Raw genomic sequence first — 20767 nt, 5'->3', positions numbered from 1 at the left:
TTGGAAACTTAAAATCAACCTTTGCATACTTTCTTTCAAACTTTAATAAAATCTATTGAAAAAAGAAAGGAACAATGAGAAATGGAGAAAAGCGAAATTGACAGATGCAGTCTGAGAGCCAGATTCCCTTATGGGGATCCTACTGGGGGCCGCACGTCGGTGGTGGCACAGAGGCATCTACGAACGCTCAACATCTCTCCATCCTCTTTTGGGGCAAGCAAGAGGCAGAAATCACTCCAGGAGGCTGTGGCTGCAGGGAAGGGGTGGGATTTGAGCCCCAAAGCCTGAGCTTCTCCACCCCAACAGAGGCAGACTTTGTTAATATGATGTCCTGAGCAAGAACAAAGTTTACCCTCGCCGCCAAAAAATATTTCTTATTTTCACAATAATTCATTTTGGTACTCACTGGGCCTAACTTTGAGTAGCTACCCGAATAAATATCGGTACAGTGGTCCCTCGGGTTACGTACTGTCAGGGAACTGCCATCGGAACAAGAGGAGGAGGCGAGGCTCCACGACGATGCTAGAGAGGGGCCAAGTAGGGAGAGAGGCAGGTCTCCTGTTGGGGAAGAAAATCAGCGCAACACCAGGGATGGAGGGGGGCCAATGGGGGAAGCAGAGAGCAGGCTCAGAGACTCTTCACTGGACACCAGCGGGGAGAGCACAGGTCCTCCGCTACCCACGCCCTCCCTGCGCGGAAGACTTCCGCGCAGGGAGAGTAGGAGGAGACTGGGCATCAAACAACTTTTATGTTGGAAAAGGTTTAAGAAATGCCCACTGCCGGATGCTGCCAGCGACTGAAGAGCCACGAAGTGAGGGGCTGTCCAGCCAGGAAAGGTTTAACCAGGCCACCTAGCCAGGAGTGGCGGCAACTTACGCACGAGCAACCCCATATAACCATTACACGTACTTAATTCGTTCCGGAGGTCCATTCTTAACCTGAAACTGTTCTTAACCTGAAGCACCACTTTAGCTAATGGGGCCTTCTGCGGAAGCCAAATGATTCGGAACCCGAACGCCAAAAACCTGGAAGTAATTGCTTCCATTTTCGAACGCTTCTTGGAAGTTGAACAGCTTCCGATGTGCGTTTTTCTCCCCCCTCTCCATTGACTTTGAAGCCAGCCCATTGATCCTCAGTTTTTGAACATTTTGGAAGTCAAATGGTCTTCCGGGACGGTTTAGGTTCGAAAACCAGGGTTCCACTGTATTGTTGTTTTTGTTGTTGTTGTTGTTGTTGTTATTTGCCCCCTGTGCAGGGGAACCACCCGAAATCTGGCGTTGACCCCAGTTGATGAGTACAGTGGTACCTCTGGTTAAGAACTTAATGTGTTCTGGAGGTCTGCTCTTAACCTGAAACTGTTCTTAACCTGAAGCCCCACTTTAGCTAATGGGGCCTCCTGCTGCTGCCATGCCGCTGGAGCATGATTTCTGTTCTTATCCTGAAGCAAAGTTCTTAACCTGAGGTAATATTTCTGGGTTAGCGGAGTCTGTAACCTGAAGCATCTGTAACCTGAAGCTTATGTAACCTGAGGTACCACTGTATTGATCTCAGCCCTAGCTGAGCCTATCATCACAGTGGTTCCAGTAAAACAGAACCCAGCTCCAATTGGAACAAAAAAACAAATCGCATCTCTCTCCTCTTTGCAGGCTCTGTGGCCACGGCTCCTCTTCTTCGTTGTACCAGCTCCATACACCCCAACGCTGACCCCGCTCTGTAGATGCCTGAAAGAAATGGCCTTGGGCCGAGAGGACGACGCGACACTATTCCTTGGCTCTTGCAAAGGAGGTTTGTGGAAGGAGGTTGTCAAAGGCTTGAATGAGGGCAATGTGCTGAGAGGCACCCTCCACTCTCTTCCCACCATGTGCTGTCCACTCTCTTCCCACCAGTGGGCCAGTGTGGGAGCTATATATGAAGCCAACGACAGAAAACCACACTGACCTTCCAAGCCCGGCATACTGAATTTTCTTCTTGTTTTTCTTTTTAGTAGGCCTTCCAAGCGCCCACGGATTGGTAGCAAGGCTTCTGGTGAGGAATGAGTAAAAAAAGCAGGGGTTCCCCCCCCCCTTGAAAAATAAAATAAGCAAGTGTGATGCATTTCAATATATCAGATCCCCTTCCCCTGGGTATTTATTGACCACCAATATAGGAACTTCAATTTAAGTGTACTGCCAAGGCCAGATTTAGGTTTGATGAGGCCCTAAGCTACTGGGACGTGGCTGGCGCTGTGGGTTAAACCACAGAGCCTAGGACTTGCTGATCAGAAGGTCAGCGGTTCGAATCCCCACGACGGGGTGAGCTCCCGTTGCTCGGTCCCTGCTCCTGCCAACCCAGCAGTTCAAAAGCACCTCAAAGTGCAAGTAGATAAATAGATACTGCTCCGGCGGGAAGGTAAATGGCGTTTTCGTGCGCTGCTCTGGTTCGTCAGAAGCGGCTTAGTCATGCTGGCCACATGACCCAGAAGCTTTACGCCGGCTCCCTCGGCCAGTAAAGCGAGATGACCCCAGAGTCGGCCACGACTGGACCTAATGGTCAGGGGGCCCTTTACCTTTAAGCTACAAATAAACCAGTGTTAGGCAACCTAAGGCCCATGGGCCACAGGCGGCCCACGGGGGTCATTTAACTGACCTATGAGCTGCCCTCGAACCGAGCCGCCCACTAAGTGAGTCCCCACGCATGCTGCGCTAAACCAGTGTGGCACAGCACAGGGACTCGCTTCCGTGGTGCCAGAAATCACGTCTGCACAGACGCAGATGCTGGAATTTGCAGCCCAAGGAGGGATCTCCGCTGGAGTGAACTGGCCCAGGAGAGGTAAAGCTTGCCGACCCTGAAATAAACCATATTCCAGCGGCAACCTGCCTTATTTACGGGCATTCTAACCACAAGCTTGTTCTAGCCAGGAGCACAAGCAAGTCTGGGCTGCCTGGAGTTGTCTAGCAGTTGCAGCATTGTGGAGAAAACAACAGCCTCATTCCTCACGCTCTCCTGCCGGCAGGTTTTGGCATCCAATCCGAACCAAAGAGGGAGCTGGGCGCTGCAACTCTTACACGCCCTGCACTGCAACATCCACACGGCCATCACCAAGCTGTGGGCCAAGCAAATCCCATTCCTTTGGGAATCCTTCCTAAGCAAGGCGATGATACAAACAGGTAAGCCTCCTTTGCGCATGGCTAGCCAGAAACACTTTCTCCCTGGCCAGATAGACAGAACCACAACCACCAGTGGTGGAGCTTCATGCTCCAGCACCGGGGGGCAGAAGGGGGCAGAGAGCAGGTGGGGGCAGGGCTGGCGCATGTCCTGGGGGCACAGCCAGGGGACCAGCCATGATGGCACCCCACCAGGATGGCGCTGCCAGGGGCGGTGCGCTCCCCCCCCCCCGCACTCCTCTTCCTCCGCCAGTAACAACCACCCTTTTCTTTTTTACCTGGGAGTAAAATTGAATATCTGGCTGTCAGGTGGCCATATTTGCCTGTCTAATGTGATTATAGAGACACGGGTGGCAGTGTGCTCTAAATCACTGAGCCTAGGGCTTGCTGATCAGAAGGTCGGCAGTTCGAATCCCCACGACGGGGTGAGCTCCCGTTGTTCAGTCCCTGCTCCTGCCAACCTAGCAGTTCGAAAGCACGCGCAAGTAGATAAATAGGTACCGCTCTGGCGGGAAGGTAAACGACGTTTCCATGTGCTGCTCTGGTTCGCCTGAAGCGGCTTAGTTCATGCTGGCCACATGACCCGGAAGCTGTCCGCAGACAAATGCCGGCTCCCTCGGCCTGTAGAGTGAGATGAGTGCGCAACCCCAGAGTCGTCCGTGACTGGACCTAAAGGTCAGGGGGTACCTTTACCTTTACTTTAGTGTGTTTATATACCAAGGTGGTGTACATGGTTCTCTGCTCCCCATTTTACCCTCTCAACAGCCCTGTGAGGTAGGTTTGGCTGAGAGACAGTGACTGGCCCAAGGTCACTAAGTGACTTGTAAGATCAAGTCCTTACAATAGCAGAATGCGTATTACTTGGCACTTGCAACAGATGCTGGTATTAACCTTTGAAGCCTGAAATGGCCTGGAATGTTGAGACCCGAAGGACGTTTTAGAAAACAGATTGCCATGTTCTTATTACCATGTTATTTCACTATTAATTCGGTGGTTTCATGTTTCAGCTAAAGTGGCACACTTTCCTCCCCTTTTTCTCATAGAAAGCACTGAGATCAGGAGCCAGGAATGGGAGAAACAGCTGCTGCAGGTAAGGAACTGCTGAGATCTCACCTGCAACAGGTGGGGATGTGGTAGGGCAGGTCTGAAGATTTAACAGGCCTGGGTACTAGCTGGTTATCCCTTCATTTAAGCCAGTGATGGCCAGACTTGGCCCTCCAGCTGTTGTTGGACTACAGTTCCCATCATCCCTGACCACTGGTCCTCTTAGCTAGGGATCATGGGAGTTGTAGTCCCAAAACAGCTGGAGGGACAAGTTTGGCCATCACTGATTTAAGCTCTTGAGTCAAAGCATTGGTCCAACGAACTCAGTTTGTTGCTGGGCTCCCAGCTCCCAGCAGTTCGAGCAAGCGTGGCCAATGTTAGGTAATGATGGGATGTATAGTCCTAAAGACTTGGAAGGTGAGGTAGAAATTCTGCAGAATCCATTTGCAAGGACACAGCCTTCACTACAAAACCTATATAATTTGGGTTGAGTAACTGTAACTCTCCTAAGGCTCCAAGACTTTGGCCACCTCATGAGAAGAGAAGACTCCCTGGAAAAGACCCTGATGTTGGGAAAGATGGAGGGCACAAGGAGAAGGGGACGACAGAGGACGAGATGGTGGGACAGTGTTCTCGAAGCTACAAACATGAGTCTGACCAAACTGCGGGAGGCAGTGGAAGACAGGAGGGCGTGGCGTGCTCTGGTCCATGGGGTCATGAAGAGTCGGACATGACTAAACGACTAAACAATAACAACAACATGTAAAGAAAAGAGGGAACATTTTATCACATGTGGTGGGAATGTAAAAAGGTGAAATGCTTCTGGGAGATGATATATAATGAGTTGAAAAAAATGTTGAAATATACATTCATAAAGAAACCAGAAGCATTTCTATTGGGCATTGTGGGGAGTGACATAAATAGAAAGGAATGTAAGCTCTTTTTATATACAATAACAGCAGCAAGAATATTATTGGCCCAAAAATGGAAGCAAGAAGAGTTACCGACGATTGAAGAATGGATGATGAAGTTAATGGACTATGCAGAATTAGATAAACTAACAGGAAGGATTCGAAACCAGCGGGACCAGAAATTCGCGGAAGACTGGAGTAAATTTACGGACTATTTGAAAAGTAATTGTGAATAACAGACGGCGTTTGTAGGGTTGCAAGAAGGTTTGTGAGGAGAATTATTAGAAGTATTGTAAAAATGGACAAGGGGGAGGATAATTTGTTAAGAGATGTAAAGGCAATATAAAGTTAAGAAATGCATAAGAAGTGGTTAAAACGGTGGATCATCAGAAGGGCTGATGGAAGTCTAAAAAGATTGTATAAGTGATAAGTTTTGTGGTACATTTTATAATTTATATGTTAAAATTAATAAAAAATATTATGAAGAGAGGGTCAAAAAAACGAAACAACAACGGTTTTCAAGGACTATGGTTGGAGGAAGGGAAGGTGAAGTGGTTGGTTGGAAAACAAATAGCCGAATGCTTGGCAGGGGGTTGGACTCGATGGCCCTTGTGGTCTCTAAACATTAGGAAGAACTTCCTGGCAGTAAGAGCTGTTCAACAGTGGAATTTGCTGCCAAGGAGTGTGGTGGAGTCTCCTTCTTTGGATGTCTTTAAGCAGAGGCTTGACAACCATATGTCAGGAGTGCTCTGATGGTGTTTCCTGCTTGGCAGGGGGTTGGACTCGATGGCCCTTGGGGTCTCTTCCAACTCTATGATTCTATGGTTCTATGAATGATGTGTTTTTCCTACATTAGGTGGTTTGCATTCCTGAATTAAAAGCCTGACTAATCTGGTGTGTGCCCCCAAATATTGAACTCCCAAAGGGAATTCTCTCCCGCAAGGGTCCCTCATCCCTGTTTTTCATCTCCCTTCTTTGCAATTGTAGGGTTACCATTCTGGACAGGAAAAGGTTGTTGAGCTTTTTTTGCAAAAAGAAATTGGATGTTTTGGAGCTATTTTTGAGTAAAATGGGCCAAAACAGAACTGCCTACATCGGTTGCCATACGTTCAGATTTCCCTGGACTTTTGGGAAGTGATGGTAGACAACATATTTTGTTTCTGCTTTTGCTTTTTGTCCATAGTTCCTGAGAAGGACCCTGGAAACCATTGATGACAACACTTGGACCCAGAATCTGAGCAGAGAACTGGAAAGTCAGATGACGAGCTACGCCCAGCAGTCTCCCGAAAGGGTGTGTATCTCTCCAAAGGCATTTCTCCTCGTTCCTTTGCAAATTAATTAACAAAAGGCATGAAGTCTGGATTAGGGTTGGGCAATATCTGGTTTTCAGCATCACCAACTAAACATCGCGATATATCATAACATCTGAAATATGGATGGAGTTATTTAGAGGCACTGGCAGGCATCACAATTTCCTCCGAATTGTGACTTTTAATGGCACCAGGCTCTTGCAATTTGCTGGAGGATTGCTGAGCCAGAAGAATTAGCAGGGGCTGCAGGAATCGAGAGAAGCATTGACTGGTTTCACATCATGATTCGTGATATATTACCAGGTCAAAAATTAGGAAACCGATATCACAATATGGACTTCAAACCGGTTTTGGAAGATAGACCTATATATTGCCCAACCTTAGGAGAGTCCTCCTTAGCCAGGACAAAGCTGCATACAGAAATATGTATCATATTTTTCGCTCCATAGGGCGCATCGGACCATAGGGCGCGCCTAGTTTTTAGGGGGGGAATACAGAGAAAAAAATTATTCCCCCCCCAGCCCCAAAAAGCAAAGAAGCCAAGACAGCGAGCGGGATCCATCCCGCTGGCTGTCTTGGCTTCCTCTTTAGCCACGCACAACCTCTCCAGCCAGGAGAGACTGTGCGTGGCTTCGTTTTTGCCACGGGGCTGGGGCAGGGGAAGCCCGAGCTTCCCCCGACCCCAGCCCCCAAAACAGGTCTAGGAGCGGCGGCAAGATTGCGCGCAACCTCGCCGCCACTCCCGGAGCTTGCAGGGCTGGGGGCGGGGGAAGCCCGAGCTTCCCCTGACACCTTGGAGAGCCTCTGCCAGTCAGTGTAGCATAGGTGCCAACTCCCCAGGGCCCTGGGTGCCTGAGCACCCACAAAATTCCCCATGAAGGGGCCGGGCACTCACAAATTTCAGGGCCATGTACACTGCGTGGCACCAACGGTCCTGGGCACCCACAGTCCCTGGGCCAAGTTGGCACTCCTGCAGTGCAGACAATACTAAGCTATATGGACCAATGGTATGACCCAACTTCCTTTGTTCTTCTCCCAGTGTGGTGTAGTGGTTAAGAGCGGTGGACTCGCAATCTGGTGAACCGGGTTCACTTCCCCGCTCCTCCACATGCAGCTGCTGGGTGACCTTGGGCCAGTCACACTTCTCTGAAGTCTCTCAGCCCCACTCACCTCACAGAGTGTTTGTTGTGGAGGAAGAAGAGAAAGGAGAATGTTAGCAGCTTTGAGACTCCTTCGGGTAGTGATAAAGCGGGATATCAAATCCAAACTCTTCTTCTCTTCTCCCATGATGCACCTACTATGATCGGTGACATCAACATCTAGCACGGGGGGTGGCAAGGTTTACCTCGCCTAGGCCAGTTCACTCCAGCGGAGATCCCTCCGTGGGCCAGATCGCATGTGCTCCCATGATTTCTGGCATCTGCACATGTGCAGGTGCAATTTCCAGCACTGCAGAAGTGAGTCCCCGCACCATGCTGTGCTGGTTTAGCACAGTGCGCAGGGACTCGCCGAGCAGGTGTGTGATGGCCTGGGATTCGGACTCGGAGGCTGAACCTGAGGAATCCCAGCCTGCACAGGATTCCCCGCCTCCAGAACTAGCTGAGCCGGGGCTGGGACCTGAGCCTGAAGGGTCCTCACCTGTGCTGGATCCTCAGGTGCAGGCACCAGCTGAGTCTGCTCTGGCTCCTGAGGTGATGGAGGACCCATTGCCTGCAGGTGCTCCACTCTCAGCCCCGTCAGAGGAAGAGGAGGTTGGCTCTGGGTCCGGTAACCCTCCCGCCTCTCCTGAGCTGCAGAGGCTCAGGGCAGAGAGGTGGAGGGAACTAAGTTCCCGCAGGAGGAGTGCTCGCCTCCAGGCCAGGAGAGGCGAGTCACCTGTGGACCGGGGCCGTCCTATGCCTTGGGGCAGATAAAAGCCAGCCAGCTCCAGTCCCAAGTTGCTGGAGCAACATTTGTTGGTAGCCTGTTCCTGCCTGCATCCTGTCCTGCTGGAGCTCCTGTCGTCACCCGACTCCCTGCCTTGGACCCAGCTTCAGCTTTGATGAACTGCCTCCATTCTGCACCCTCGGACTGGACTCGGACCTCGCCTCACGGTTAACCCATGGGACCAGCACAGGGTGGCTCAGTTGGGGGCAGCTCGTGGGGCGGTTAAACGACCCCCATGGGCCACTTCTGGCCCATAGGCCTTAGGTTGCTGACCCCTGACCTAGCCTGTCCTTTCCTTATTCTTCCTTTTCAGAGGTTCCTCTATAAATCTCTGGGAATTGCCCTGACCTGTTGTGAAGACCCAGCCTTTGTTCAGAGTCGGATGAAGCACTTGATAGAAAACGCGAACTATATGGAACAGCTCGAGAGAGAGGTGCGATGCTGGTGGGGCCACTTCTGAACCCTTCAAATGTGATTTCTTTGCTTTGTCTCTTTGCTACATTCCCTGCTTCTCAGACCAGAACGGGCTCCTCAAACCGTCTGCGATTAACATCCACACAAAAGTACAATATTACTAGTGGCAGTTTCTTCCAACCCCCCCTCCCACCAAAAAATCAGTGGGTGGTATAATACAAGGTCCAGGCTGTCAGTTTGCATTTCTTAGTGCGGAAAGTATTGCTCTAATACGTGTAGAGATCTTTCCTATTCTAATTCATTCAAGAGGGTTCTGGAAGCTTCTCTGTGTGAAAGAAACAAGCAGAAGGTTCGTGATGTTTGGGTTATTTCTTACGAGAAGCTGAGTACAGCTGGCTTAATCTGGTTCTCTTATCTCTTCTTTCAAGGCCATGAAAGTAAGGCTAGAAGGAGCCTGGGTTTCACTTTCTGTCTCTCTATCTTTCTGGTGTGGTGTTCTGTATATAGTGTTGAGGTTTATAGACTTATTATAAGTTATTGTAAGTTTAAATTAAGTCTGCTGCAACTGGATTTCTTATGGACAGCGCCAACCCTGAATGTATTGGATTTGTGACCATGATGCTCATTTGCCTTCAGTAGCAGTAAAGCTCTGCTGGATGAAATACGATTGCCTCTGGTCTATTTTTTGGGAACCCTGCAACGTGTTTAAGTTTTTACTCCGCTAACTATACATTGGAGTTCTGCTCTGGATCAACACTGAGTTGAATTTCATGACCCAGGCAAAGCGTGTTCTCCATAATAGAGTGTTGCGGTGGGGGCCAAAAAGGCCACCCCACTGTTGTTGGGCAAATTGGCCACATGCTGTGATTGGGCAAGGAGTATTGCTGGGGGAGAACGTTATGTTGCTAAAGTGTGGGAGGGGTCAGAGGTCTTAAATACAGGGCTCACAGCCTGGGGCCTTCTCTTGGGCTGCGTGCACCAGATCACCCACCCACCCTCCCTCCCTGAAAAGTGGGGGGGGGGTCATTGTCCTCTGACCTTGCTATGCCTGTCATGGGGTCATCCGCCTTTGGGGCAGGGACCTGGTAGGAATTTTGTCCATTTGGCTGATTGGCTGGGGCCATTTAGTTTTTGCCTACTGCGTAGCAAATCGTCACAACTTGTAAGGTTGGCGGTTAGGCATTGGCTAAAATTGGTTGGTGGAGGGGTAAGTGCCTACCCCTCCAATGGTGGTGCGGAAAGGGAATTCCATTAAAGGAACCCAGGGGCTTGCCATCCCTTTCGTCCTAGTCCCTGGCATTGGACTTGGGCCGTGCAAGCCCCCAGGGGCATGAGGGTGACAAGTGAGGGACTGAGGCCAAGCTTCATTTTCTCCCCAAAAGTTGTTTCTCTCACTGGCTTCAACTGGAATCCGGAAGTCAGTTCTGTCCCTGGGGCAAGGACAGATAGTCGTAACCAATGCCTAAGCAACCACTCACGTGTGTGTATTTAAATAAAGTTGTGGCCAAATTCATGCCAAAAACCTTAAACAAAAATTGATGTGTGAAGTGTGAGTTATTGGGGTGGCCTGGGGGACCTCGACGCGCAACTCCCATTTTTGGCGCAACCGACATGTGCGCGATCATGCACAGACACACAGTGCCAAACCAGGAAGTGATCTGGAAAAGCCATAAAGACATCACCAAAATGTTTGACCTCAAACTCATGGCATCCATTTTTCTCTCTGGGATTAGTATGTATTTCATTTTTTTATTTCAGATGTTTCTGTATTCTCTTCCTCACCCAAGCTCCTCAGCAGAATACATAAAAATTGCAAAAAGTAAAATAAAAATTACAGTGTATAAAAATCGCTTAAAACATAAAGGTAAGGGGTAAAGGGACCCCTGACCATTAGGTCCAGTCGTGGCTGACTCTGGGGTTGCGGCGCTCATCTCGCTTTATTGGACGAGGGAGCCGGCGGACAGCTTCCGGGTCATGTGGCCAGCAGGACTAAGCCGCTTCTGGCGAACCAGAGCAGTGCACGGAAACGCCGTTTACCTTCCTGCCAGAGTGGTACCTATTTATCTACTTGCACTTTGATGTGCTTTTGAACTGCTAGGTTGGCAGGAGCAGGGACTGAGCAACGGGAGCTCACCCTGTCGCGGGGATTCGAACCGCTGACATTCTGATTGGCAAGCCCTAGGCTCTGTGGTTTAACCCACAGCGCCACCCGTGTCCCAAACGTAACTAAACATAAAAACAGAAAGCACTGAGACCTGACAAGGCTGGCCAGCTGATTCTTTTCTATTTCTATTCCCCTTTACAGAAGATCATCCAGATCCTTTCTTTTTCCGCTGTGGGACATTTAGATCTGACCTTAGCCACGTTGCAGGAATTTGGAGCTGGGATGGGTCTGAAAATTAAGATGTCCTCTATCATCAGCCGCTACAAGGTAATGGAAGAGAGACTCCTCTTCTGGGTTAAACGTGGTGGGTTTAAGAACTGCCTTACAAGAAAGGAGATTCCGGTTAAACACCAGGAAGAACTTTCTGATAGTAATTGCGGTTCAGTAGGGGAACGGTCTCCCTTGGGAGCTGGTGGACTCTCCTTCCATGGAGGTTTTTAAGCAGAGATTGGATGGCCGTCTGTCAGGGATGCTTTCGCTGAGATTCCTGCATTAAAGGGGGTTCGACTAGATCAGGCAAACTCAGCACTCCAGATGTTTTGGGACTACAACTCCCATCATCCCTGACCACTGGTCCTGTTAGCTAGGGATAATAGTGGTACCTCGGGTTAAGTACTTAATTCGTTCCAGAGGTCCATTCTTAACCTGAAACTGTTCTTAACCTGAAGCACCACTTTAGCTAATGGGGCCTCCTGCTGCCGCCACGCCGCCGGAGCACGATTTCTGTTCTCATCCTGAAGCAAAGTTCTTAACCCGAGGTACTATTTCTGGGTTAGCGGAGTCTGTAACCTGAAGCGTATGTAACCTGAAGCGTATGTAGCCCGAGGTACCACTGTAATAATAAAATTTTATTTATATCCCGCCCTCTCCAGCTGAAGTCAGGCTCAGAGCGGCTGACAACAATAAAAGTAACACAGTTTACATAAAATCACAATCAATTGAAATGCATTCTAAAATCAATTCATTCTAGAGGGCAAAAAGGCACCTGAATCGTGGAAAGAAGCGTACATCACACTTATACCAAAAACAGAGGCTGAAAAGACCCAGATTAAGAACTACTGCCCTATATCACTACTTAATGTGGATTATAAAATTTTTGCAGACATTTTGGCAAAAAGATTGAAAAAAGTGTTGGTGGGCGAGATTCATAAGGACCAGGCTGGCTTTCTTCCAGGAAGACATTTATCAGACAATGTGAGAAATATAATAGATATTATGGAGTTATTAGAAGAGAATATAAACACTAAGGCAGTATTGATATTTGTGGACGCGGAGAAAGCCTTTGATAATATTTCCTGGAGTTTTATGAAGAAGAATCTACAAGGGATGGGGGTAGGCCAAGGATTTGAAAATGGTATAGGTGCTATATATTCTGAACAAAAGGCAAAGTTAATTGTAAATAATGTGATAACTGAAGAATTTCGGATAGAAAAAGGGACACGACAGGGGTGCCCAATATCCCCACTACTTTTTATATCGGTGCTGGAGGTCTTGTTAAATATGATAAGAGGGGACCAGCTGGTTAAAGGGGTTCAGGTCGGAGCTAAACAATATAAGCTGAGGGCTTTTGCAGATGACTTAGTACTTACCTTACAAGAGCCAGACACTAGTACGAAAAGAGTTTTAGAATTAATTCAAGTATTTGGTCAAGTAGCAGGATTTAAGTTAAATAAACAAAAAACTAAAGTATTGGAGAAAAATCTAACACTGGATGAAAGGGAACGGTTTCAGAATGAAACTGGATTAACTATAGCCACGAAGGTAAAATACTTGGGGATTAATATGACATCTAAGAATGTGAACCTATTTAAAGACAATTATGAGAAATGTCGGACAGAAGTAAAGAAAGATCTAGAAATATGGTCAAATTTGAGACTTTCCTTGTTGGGCCAAATTGCGGTTATTAAGATGAATGTTTTGGCTAGAATGCTGTTTTTGTTTCAAACATTACAGATTGTGGACAAAATGGACTGTTTCAAGAAGTGGCAGAAAGATATATCTAAATTTGTCTGGCAGGGCAAAAAGCCCAGAATAAAATTTAAGATATTAACTGATGCAAAAGAAAGAGGGGGATTTGCCCTGCCGGACTTAAAATTGTACTATGAATCAACAGCGTTTTGCTGGTTGAAAGACTGGCTACTTCTTGAGAACACAGACATTTTAGATCTAGAAGGATTTAAGGTTTGGTTGGCATGCGTATATATGGTATGACAAGGTAAAAATTCATAAAGGCTTTAAAAACCATATTGTTAGAAAAGCTCTATATAATGTTTGGATTCATTATAAAGATTTGTTGGAAAATAAAACCCCAAGGTGGTTGTCGCCAATGGAAGCCAAGGAGGTGAAAAAACTTAATATGGAATCTAAATGGCCGAAATATTGGGAAATTTCAGAACAAGAGGGCGAAAAAGTCAAATTACAGAGTTATGAGAAATTGAAGTCTAAAGTACGAGATTGGCTCCATTATTATCAAATAATGGAGGTATATAAACAAGACAGAAAAATTGGCTTCCAAGTGGAGAGATCAAAACTAGAAACAGAATTGTTAGATCCCAATACTAAGAATTTGTCAAGTATGTATAACTTGTTGCTGAAATGGAATACACTAGATGAGACAGTTAAATCAGCTATGATCAAGTGGGCACAAGATATTGGCCACAATATTATGTTTGCTGACTGGGAACAGTTATGGACCACCGGTATAAAGTTTACGGCATGTAATGCCTTAAGAGAGAATATTATGAAAATGATTTACAGGTGGTACATGACCCCAGTCAAGCTTGCAAAAATTTATCATTTGCCCAATAACAAATGTTGGAAATTAATGAAACTGAAGGTACTTTTTATCACCTCTGGTGGACATGCCCGAGGATTAAGGCCTTCTGGGAAATGATCTATAATGAAATGAAGAAGGTACTTAAATGTACCTTTTATAAGAAACCAGAGGCTTTTCTCCTGGGCATGGTCGGCCAATTGGTGTCAAAGAGAGATAGGACTTTTTTTATGTATGCTACTACAGCAGCAAGGGTACTTATAGCAAAGTATTGGAAGACACAAGAACTACCCACTTTGGAAGAATGGCAGACGAAGGTGATTGACTACATGGGACTGGCTGAGATGACTGGCAGAATCCGTGACCAAGGAAAAGAAACGGTGGAGGAAGATTGGAAGAAGTTTAAAGTTTATCTTAAGAACGATTATAAAATTAATGAGTGCTAAAATGTCGAGGTTAAGGAAGAAGAGGATTACAGCTGTAAATGATAAATTAAGTGAGGATTTGCTGAAAGAAATTTGGAAATAGGGATGCAGAAAGGAGAGGTATGGGGAAGTCGGAGAAGTAATATTTATGAAAAGAAGGATGTGAAATTATATTTGTGTGTGTTTATGTGTATGTTTGTCTTTGTAAAGTGTATTGTATTGTATTGTGTTTAATATGTGTTGGAAAATCAATAAAAATATTATTTAAAAAAATCAATTCATTCTAAAATCAATTCATAATCATATTAATGGCAACCATTGGACTAGAGTTCTATGAGGATTGCCAAAGGAGGGGGTCAGACTGTGCCTTGGCCAAAGGCCTGGTGGAACAACTCCATCTTGCAGGCCCTGCAGAAAGATCTCAAGGCCCGCAGGGCCCTGGTCTCTTGTGACAGAGCGTTCCACCAAGTCGGGGCCAGTACTGAAAAGGCCCTGGCCATAGTTGAGACCAATCTAAACACTTTGCAACTTTGGACCTCCAAAATGTTGTCATTTGCAGATCTTAAGGTCCTCCGTGGGACATACCAGTACGAGGGTCCTAGGCCGTATAGGGCTTTAAAGGTTAAAATCAGCACCTTAAACCTGACCCTGTACTCCACCGGGAGCCAGTACAGCTAGTATAGCACCGGGCGAATGTGATCCCGCAACGACGACCCCGTAAGGAGCCTTGCCGTGGCATTCTGCACCCGCTGGAGTTTCTGGGTCAGTCTCAAGGGCAGCTCTATGTAGTTGTAGTCCCAAAACATCTGGAGGGCCGAGTTTGCCTATGCCTGGACTAGATGAGCTTTGGTGGTCCCTTCCCTTCTATGATTCTGACTCCAATCTCTCTATTTCTTGTTCCTTTCCTATTATTCTAGCTTTAAGGGCATTCCCTGCTCTGCAAATCCCTTTTCTCACCTTACATTTCTTTCCGGTCTGCCTTAGAAGGCACCACCTTTTTATCTCTGTTCCCTTAAACTGCTTACTCTGCAAGCAGAGTGGATCGCCTCCCAAGAACTCCTCTCTCCCCTGCTGCTTCTTTCAGCTTTCCTCTTTTTAATTCCTCCCCAAGCCCATGGCCTCCCTGTCAGCATTTCTGCTTTATCTCTGCACAGCGCCAGGAGGGACATGAGCTCCCGCTAGCCCAGACCTGGTTTCCTGCCAGTGGAGCATCCTACATGGACTTACAGGGGCACGACACCATCTCTGTTTCCTCCTCACACTTGCTCCTTAAAAAAATCTTTGGGGTGTCATTTGGGACTTGCTGAGGGAGAGGATAAAGTTGCTGTGATGTGTTTACAAGCTCATTTTAGTGAAGGACGTTCCAGGTTTTGCAGAGATTCATGAGGTCCTTTACGCCTCCCAAATTCAGATGAGTGAGCTTGTGGAAATAATCCTTAAAATAAATTTGTGGGATTTTTTTTTAAGAAAAGAGGAGATCAGTTATTGTGTGTGTGTGTGTGTGTGTGTGTGAGAGAGAGAGAGAGAGAGAGAGAGAGAGAGAGAGAGAGAGAGAGAGAGAGAGAGAGCGCTAGCTCCCTAATTCAGATGAGTGAGCTTGTGGAAATAATCCTTAAAATAAATTTATGGTGTTGTTGTTTTTTAAAAAGAGGAGATCAGTTATTCTTTCTCTCTGTGTGTGTGTGTGTGTGAGAGAGAGAGAGGGGGGGGGGAGAGAACAAACAGGCAATAAGCAATTAGGTAAAGGTAAAGGGACCCCTGACCATTAGGTCCAGTTGTGACCGACTCTGGGGTTGTGACGCTCATCTTGCTTTACTGGCCGAGGGAGCCGGCATACAGCTTCCGGGTCATGTGGCCAGCATGACTAAGCCACTTCTGGTGAACCAGAGCAGTGCACAGAAACGCTGTTTACCTTCCCACAGGAGCGGTACCTATTTATCTACTTGCACTTTGACATGCTTTCGAACTGCTAGGTTGGCAGGAGCAGGGACCGAGCAACGGGAGCTCACCCCATCGCGGGGATTCGAACCGCCAACCTTCTGATCGGCAAATCCTAGGCTCTGTGGTTTAACCCACAGCGCCACCCGTATCCCTTTTTTGAATAAGCAATTAAAGGGTGATAAAGTGACTCTTTGTCAGTATTGCTGCTGCCGTGCCGACCAGGAAGCAATAGGATCTGTAAGGAGGAAGCTACTAATTAAAGGTCCGATAGCGCTGAAAAACCACAAAAAGCATTTCCCAGTTTGCATTGAGCAAGCTGGTGCTTCAGTTCTTTGTTGGCGGGAAAAACAATAGCCTCAAATCAGGTTGGCAAAAAAATAAAGGAGGACAAGGTTGAAAATGCTGGGTAGCAAGAATCTGGCAACGGTGTGGTCTAGATTCTCTGCAAAAAGTGAAAACAAGGCTGGTGATTTCAGGTTTAAAGTTAAACAGCTCATGCGGAGGCTGCCAAAATGGAACAAGAAGCACCCATGCCCAGTAACTTTTTCTGTTGCTCAGGACTACCAGCAGGGCAGACGGGGTCACGTCCACCAAACGCTGATGCTCACCTACGGCAAGGTGGCTCTCCAAGCCCCCAAGGAGCTCCTCCTGCCCAGGGTGGAGGCCGACATAATGAAGAATGTCCTCTGCTATTACCGGAAGAGCTGCCAGGCAAGTGCTTTAAAGGAGAGGGTGGTCTTTGCCACAGAGCTGGTTCCAGAGGGTGGCAAAGTTCAATGGGCCTTAGTCAAGGACCCATCATCCCTGCCAGCACTAAGAGGTCCTTTGAAAATCTTCGTTGTAGGTCTTTGTGGAGGGCAGGATGGAATGCTCACCCAAAAACCTATGTCCTTTTAAATGTGTTTGTGAGAAGAGGTTTATTGGTTTATTTGTGCATATTATTGTTTTCGTTGTGTATTTTGGCTTCTCGTTTTGTATTTTTATGTTGTGAACTGCCCTGTGAACTTCACATGAAGGATGGTATGCAAATTTTAATAATAGTAATAGTAACAGTAATATTAGAAGAAGATGATAATGGGCTGACTGTTGTGCTGTGTTTGTTATTTGGCAATTTGTCCAGGTAATTTGTCCATTTCATTTGTCCAGGTTTTGGGCGTCAGCATTGAGAATAAGGTGAGCAAGGAATTATCTGACTTGGAGTCTTGAACAGGTAAACAGCCCCTGGGTAGTTAAGTCCAGTCAAAGGCGACTATGGGATTGCAGCGCTCATCTCGCTTTCAGGCCGAGGGAGCCAGCGTTTGTCCACAGGCAGCTTTCCAGGTCATGTGGCCAGCAGGACTAAACCGTGTCTGGTGCAATGGAACACCATGACGGAAACCAGAACGCACAGAAACGCCATTTACCTTCCTGCCACAGTGGTACCTATTTATCTACTTACACTGGCATGCTTTGAACTGCTAGGTTGGCAGGAGCTGGGACAGAGCAATGGGAGCTCAGCCCGTCGCAGGGATTCGAACCGCTGACCTTCTGATCGGCAAGCCCAAGAGGCTCAGTGGTTTAGACCACAGCGCTGCCCGTGCCACCTAGCCCAACACCCCATTCTCACTGTGGCCAACCAGCTGCCCCCAATGGAAAACTTAAAAGCAGCACTAGAGCTCTCTCCCCTTTGTGCAAATTCACCCAAAGTTTATTGAAAATTCCTCCATATATAAACATTTTTGCATACTATATCCGTTTCTGCAGAGCAATGTTTCCTAATACAGTATAATAGTTTGGGGTTTTTTTGCATGTTTTCTTTTGGCAACGCAGGACTCCAATCTCAAGCTGGCCTTTGTTGAGAGCACAACAGACATCTGCCAGGCTATCTGCGAGACCCAGGACTTCCAGAACTTCACCTTAACTTGCAAAAAGGAGCTCTTGGACATCTTGCTGGTGAGGAACCTGACATTCTGCCTGAGGCTATGGAAGCTCCAATCACTCAGAGAGTCCTTTGCGTGAAACTTTTTAACAAAGGTGCAGAACCTCTCCTAGGATTGTAAGGGAGTAGGTTTCCTGATGACATCATGGGCTCCCAGCCAATCAGCACTGTGCACAGCCAGCTCCTGCTCCATATTTGCAGAACGGTGTTATTTCCCCAGAGGTCAGCCCTGTAGTGCTAATGTACTTTTGTGGCTAAATGCAGCGGCGGCCATTCAAGATCCACCTTGGTGCTCCTAAAATGTCGCCTCTGTATCCTTCCCTCATGGATTGATTGCCCCTTAGCCTTTCAGGTAAGTTACTGTATTTTTCACTCCGTAAGACGCACTTTTTTCCTCCTATAAAGTAAGGGGAAATGTCTCTGTGTCTTATGGAGCGAATGCGTGGTCCCTGGAGCTGAATTGCCAAGGGGCAAAAAGCAGATTGTGCCTTTTTTTTTTTTTTTAGAAAGAGGGAAGGGGGTGTTGAAACAAAGCCGCTGAGCAGCTGATCGGCAAGCAATCGGGGAGGGAGATAAGGGACGCTAGCAATAAAGGAGGCTGTGGCCACAGCACGGACCACAAAAAAACATACATCCACTGTTTCATTCAAATTTTTTTTTCTTGTTTTCCTCCTCTAAAAACTAGATGCGTCTTATGGTCAGGTGCGTCTTATGGAGCGAAAAATATGGTAATCACTGGCTTAGCAAAGAGGGATTGATTCTTTATTGGTATCCTTTGGAAACCATAGAGGCCATGGCATGTCAGTGGAGGAAATCTCTCTGTCCCTCAAGGGTTTTTTCCCACCCCAAATTCCTTTTGCCCTTTGCCCATCTTGTGTTCACAGGATTTCATCAAGGAGGAACCACTGGACACTCTGAATACTGCACTTCGTCCCCAAGCCATCACTGCCCTGGCATTCCTGAGGTAGGTGTGTTTCTTAGCTGTTTTCCACATAATTTCTTTTCACAGAATCATAGAGTATAAAGGGACCAAAAGGGTCCTCTAGTCTAACCCCTTGCAATGCAGGAATCTTTTGCTCAGTGTGAGACTCGAACCCATGACCCACGAGATTAAAGAGTCTCAGGTTCTATCAGTTGAGCTATTCCTCTTTGGATTCTGTCTGGGTTGTTTAAGAGACTTTGGCAACAGCCATCGCTCCCTCTTGTGGGAGCAAATGTTCCACAACCAAACTGAGGTCCAGCCTACTATTCTTCAGATGTCCACAAGTCTCTCCTGTGTGACTTATTGGTCCACCTTCCTCCTGCCAGCAAACTGAAGCCATGTTTGGCCATGGAGGAAATTCGCAATCTCCTCGATCAGAGCATCAAAAGTTTGTTTCCTCTTCCTTCCCTGGAGCAGCTGAAAGAGACGGCGGGGGATGCTCTAAAGATCGAGGTAAGTGGCAAAAGTTTATTTCCAGATCCTCTTTTCTCATCCACATGGGGGTTTCCTGGATGCATCTGATTGGCCACTGCCCGGATCATACCAAAGAGCGGGACCAGGGCCAGATATAGGTTTGATGAGGCCCTCAGCTACTGAAGGTCATGGGACCCTTTATACGTCCAGCTGTCCTTTGTCAACAACAAATTGTCACTCTTTTTTGTGTTGAATATATGCTATATGGTAGTTGATGGACCTAATAGATATCTAAAGCCATTTGCCCATGTTGCCATGCAACCAATCCATGCAGAATGTAGGCACCCTATATATTTGTTGTTGTTGTTTGGTTGTTTAGTTGTGTCCGCCTCTTTGTGACCCCCTGGACCAGAGCACGCCACGCACTCCTGTCTTCCACTACCTCCCGCAGTTTGGTCAGACTCATGTTTGTAGCTTCGAGAACACTGTCCAACCATCTCGTCCTCTGTCATCCCCTTCTCCTTGTGCCCTCCATCTTTCCCAGCATCAGGGTCTTTTCCAGGGAGTCTTCTCTTCTCATGAGGTGGCCAAAGTCTTGGAGCCTCAGCTTCACCCTATATATAGAAAGGAGCAAACTGGAGATATTTTAGGGAGCAGGCTAGCAGGACCCATGACTTACATCATAGGAGCCTACACAAAACAAAACACTGTTGCTGTATGTAGGTTTTATTTTATTTGTTTTTAATCTTATATTTTGGAAATGTACATCCGGTGAATCCGGCACTGGGTGGGAGTTCAATTTAGCTCACATTTTAATCCAAGTTTCCCCCAGAAAGAGAGAGAGAGAGAGAGAGTCATTCTCACCTCTCCAAATTTCGTGGTGCAGTTATTCAACCGAGAATTCACACAAAAATTTGCATGCTGTGTATACTGAATGTGGGAAAATGCATTAGATGCGGAAAATCCTCTTCTGCTCGTGTCCTGCTTGCAGACTTCCAAAAGGCATCTAGCTGGCCACTATGAGAACAGAATGCTGGACTAAATCCGCACCCTTTGGTCTGATCTAGCAGCCACGTGATCCAGGTTCAATCTCTAGCACTGCCAAGTAGGAATGCAGACCTAGGCTGGATCTACACCGATTGTAAAAACACACACAGAATAATAGCTGACAATGCAATTTCCCATTGACGACGGATCGCTGCCCTACAGCACCCTCTGGTGTCACATTTTTATAACGCATTTTTAACGTGTCAGGGAACTGACATCGGAGCCAGAAGTGGGGGCAGGGCTCCCAAGCGATGCCGGAGAAGGGCCAAGCAGGGAGAGAGGGGACTCAGCAGCTGGGGAAGGAAATCAGTGTAACACCAGGGATAAAGGGGGGTGGATGGGGGAATCGGAGAGG

The 20767-nt window shown here is 47.3% G+C and overlaps 1 protein-coding gene across 7 annotated transcripts in view; it reads left to right on the top strand.

Moving 5' to 3' along the window:
* The window catches only part of LOC309368634 (maestro heat-like repeat-containing protein family member 2B), a 91354-nt gene that overhangs the window by 24800 nt on the left and 45787 nt on the right, over nucleotides 1-20767 (top strand). For all 7 annotated transcript variants that reach the window (XR_014167834.1, XR_014167835.1, XM_081908867.1 and 4 more), the window contains exons 14-25: nucleotides 1647-1785; nucleotides 1985-2025; nucleotides 2993-3146; nucleotides 4187-4233; nucleotides 6282-6389; nucleotides 8648-8767; nucleotides 11054-11179; nucleotides 16610-16762; nucleotides 17198-17224; nucleotides 17861-17983; nucleotides 18854-18933; nucleotides 19278-19404. Coding sequence is in view for 5 of the 7 variants with exons in the window: in XM_081908867.1 (XP_081764993.1) it covers nucleotides 1647-1785; nucleotides 1985-2025; nucleotides 2993-3146; nucleotides 4187-4233; nucleotides 6282-6389; nucleotides 8648-8767; nucleotides 11054-11179; nucleotides 16610-16762; nucleotides 17198-17224; nucleotides 17861-17983; nucleotides 18854-18933; nucleotides 19278-19404 (1245 nt within the window). In the remaining 2 variants the exon portion in view is untranslated. The remainder of the gene's footprint in view (nucleotides 1-1646; nucleotides 1786-1984; nucleotides 2026-2992; nucleotides 3147-4186; nucleotides 4234-6281; nucleotides 6390-8647; nucleotides 8768-11053; nucleotides 11180-16609; nucleotides 16763-17197; nucleotides 17225-17860; nucleotides 17984-18853; nucleotides 18934-19277; nucleotides 19405-20767) is intronic.

This window comes from Podarcis melisellensis, assembly GCF_964234715.1.
Source record: "Podarcis melisellensis genome assembly, chromosome: 1".
Taxonomy (NCBI): Eukaryota; Metazoa; Chordata; class Lepidosauria; order Squamata; family Lacertidae; genus Podarcis; species Podarcis melisellensis.
The sequence above is the reverse complement of the archived record's forward strand: the minus strand, read 5'-3'. Positions and strand labels throughout refer to the sequence as shown.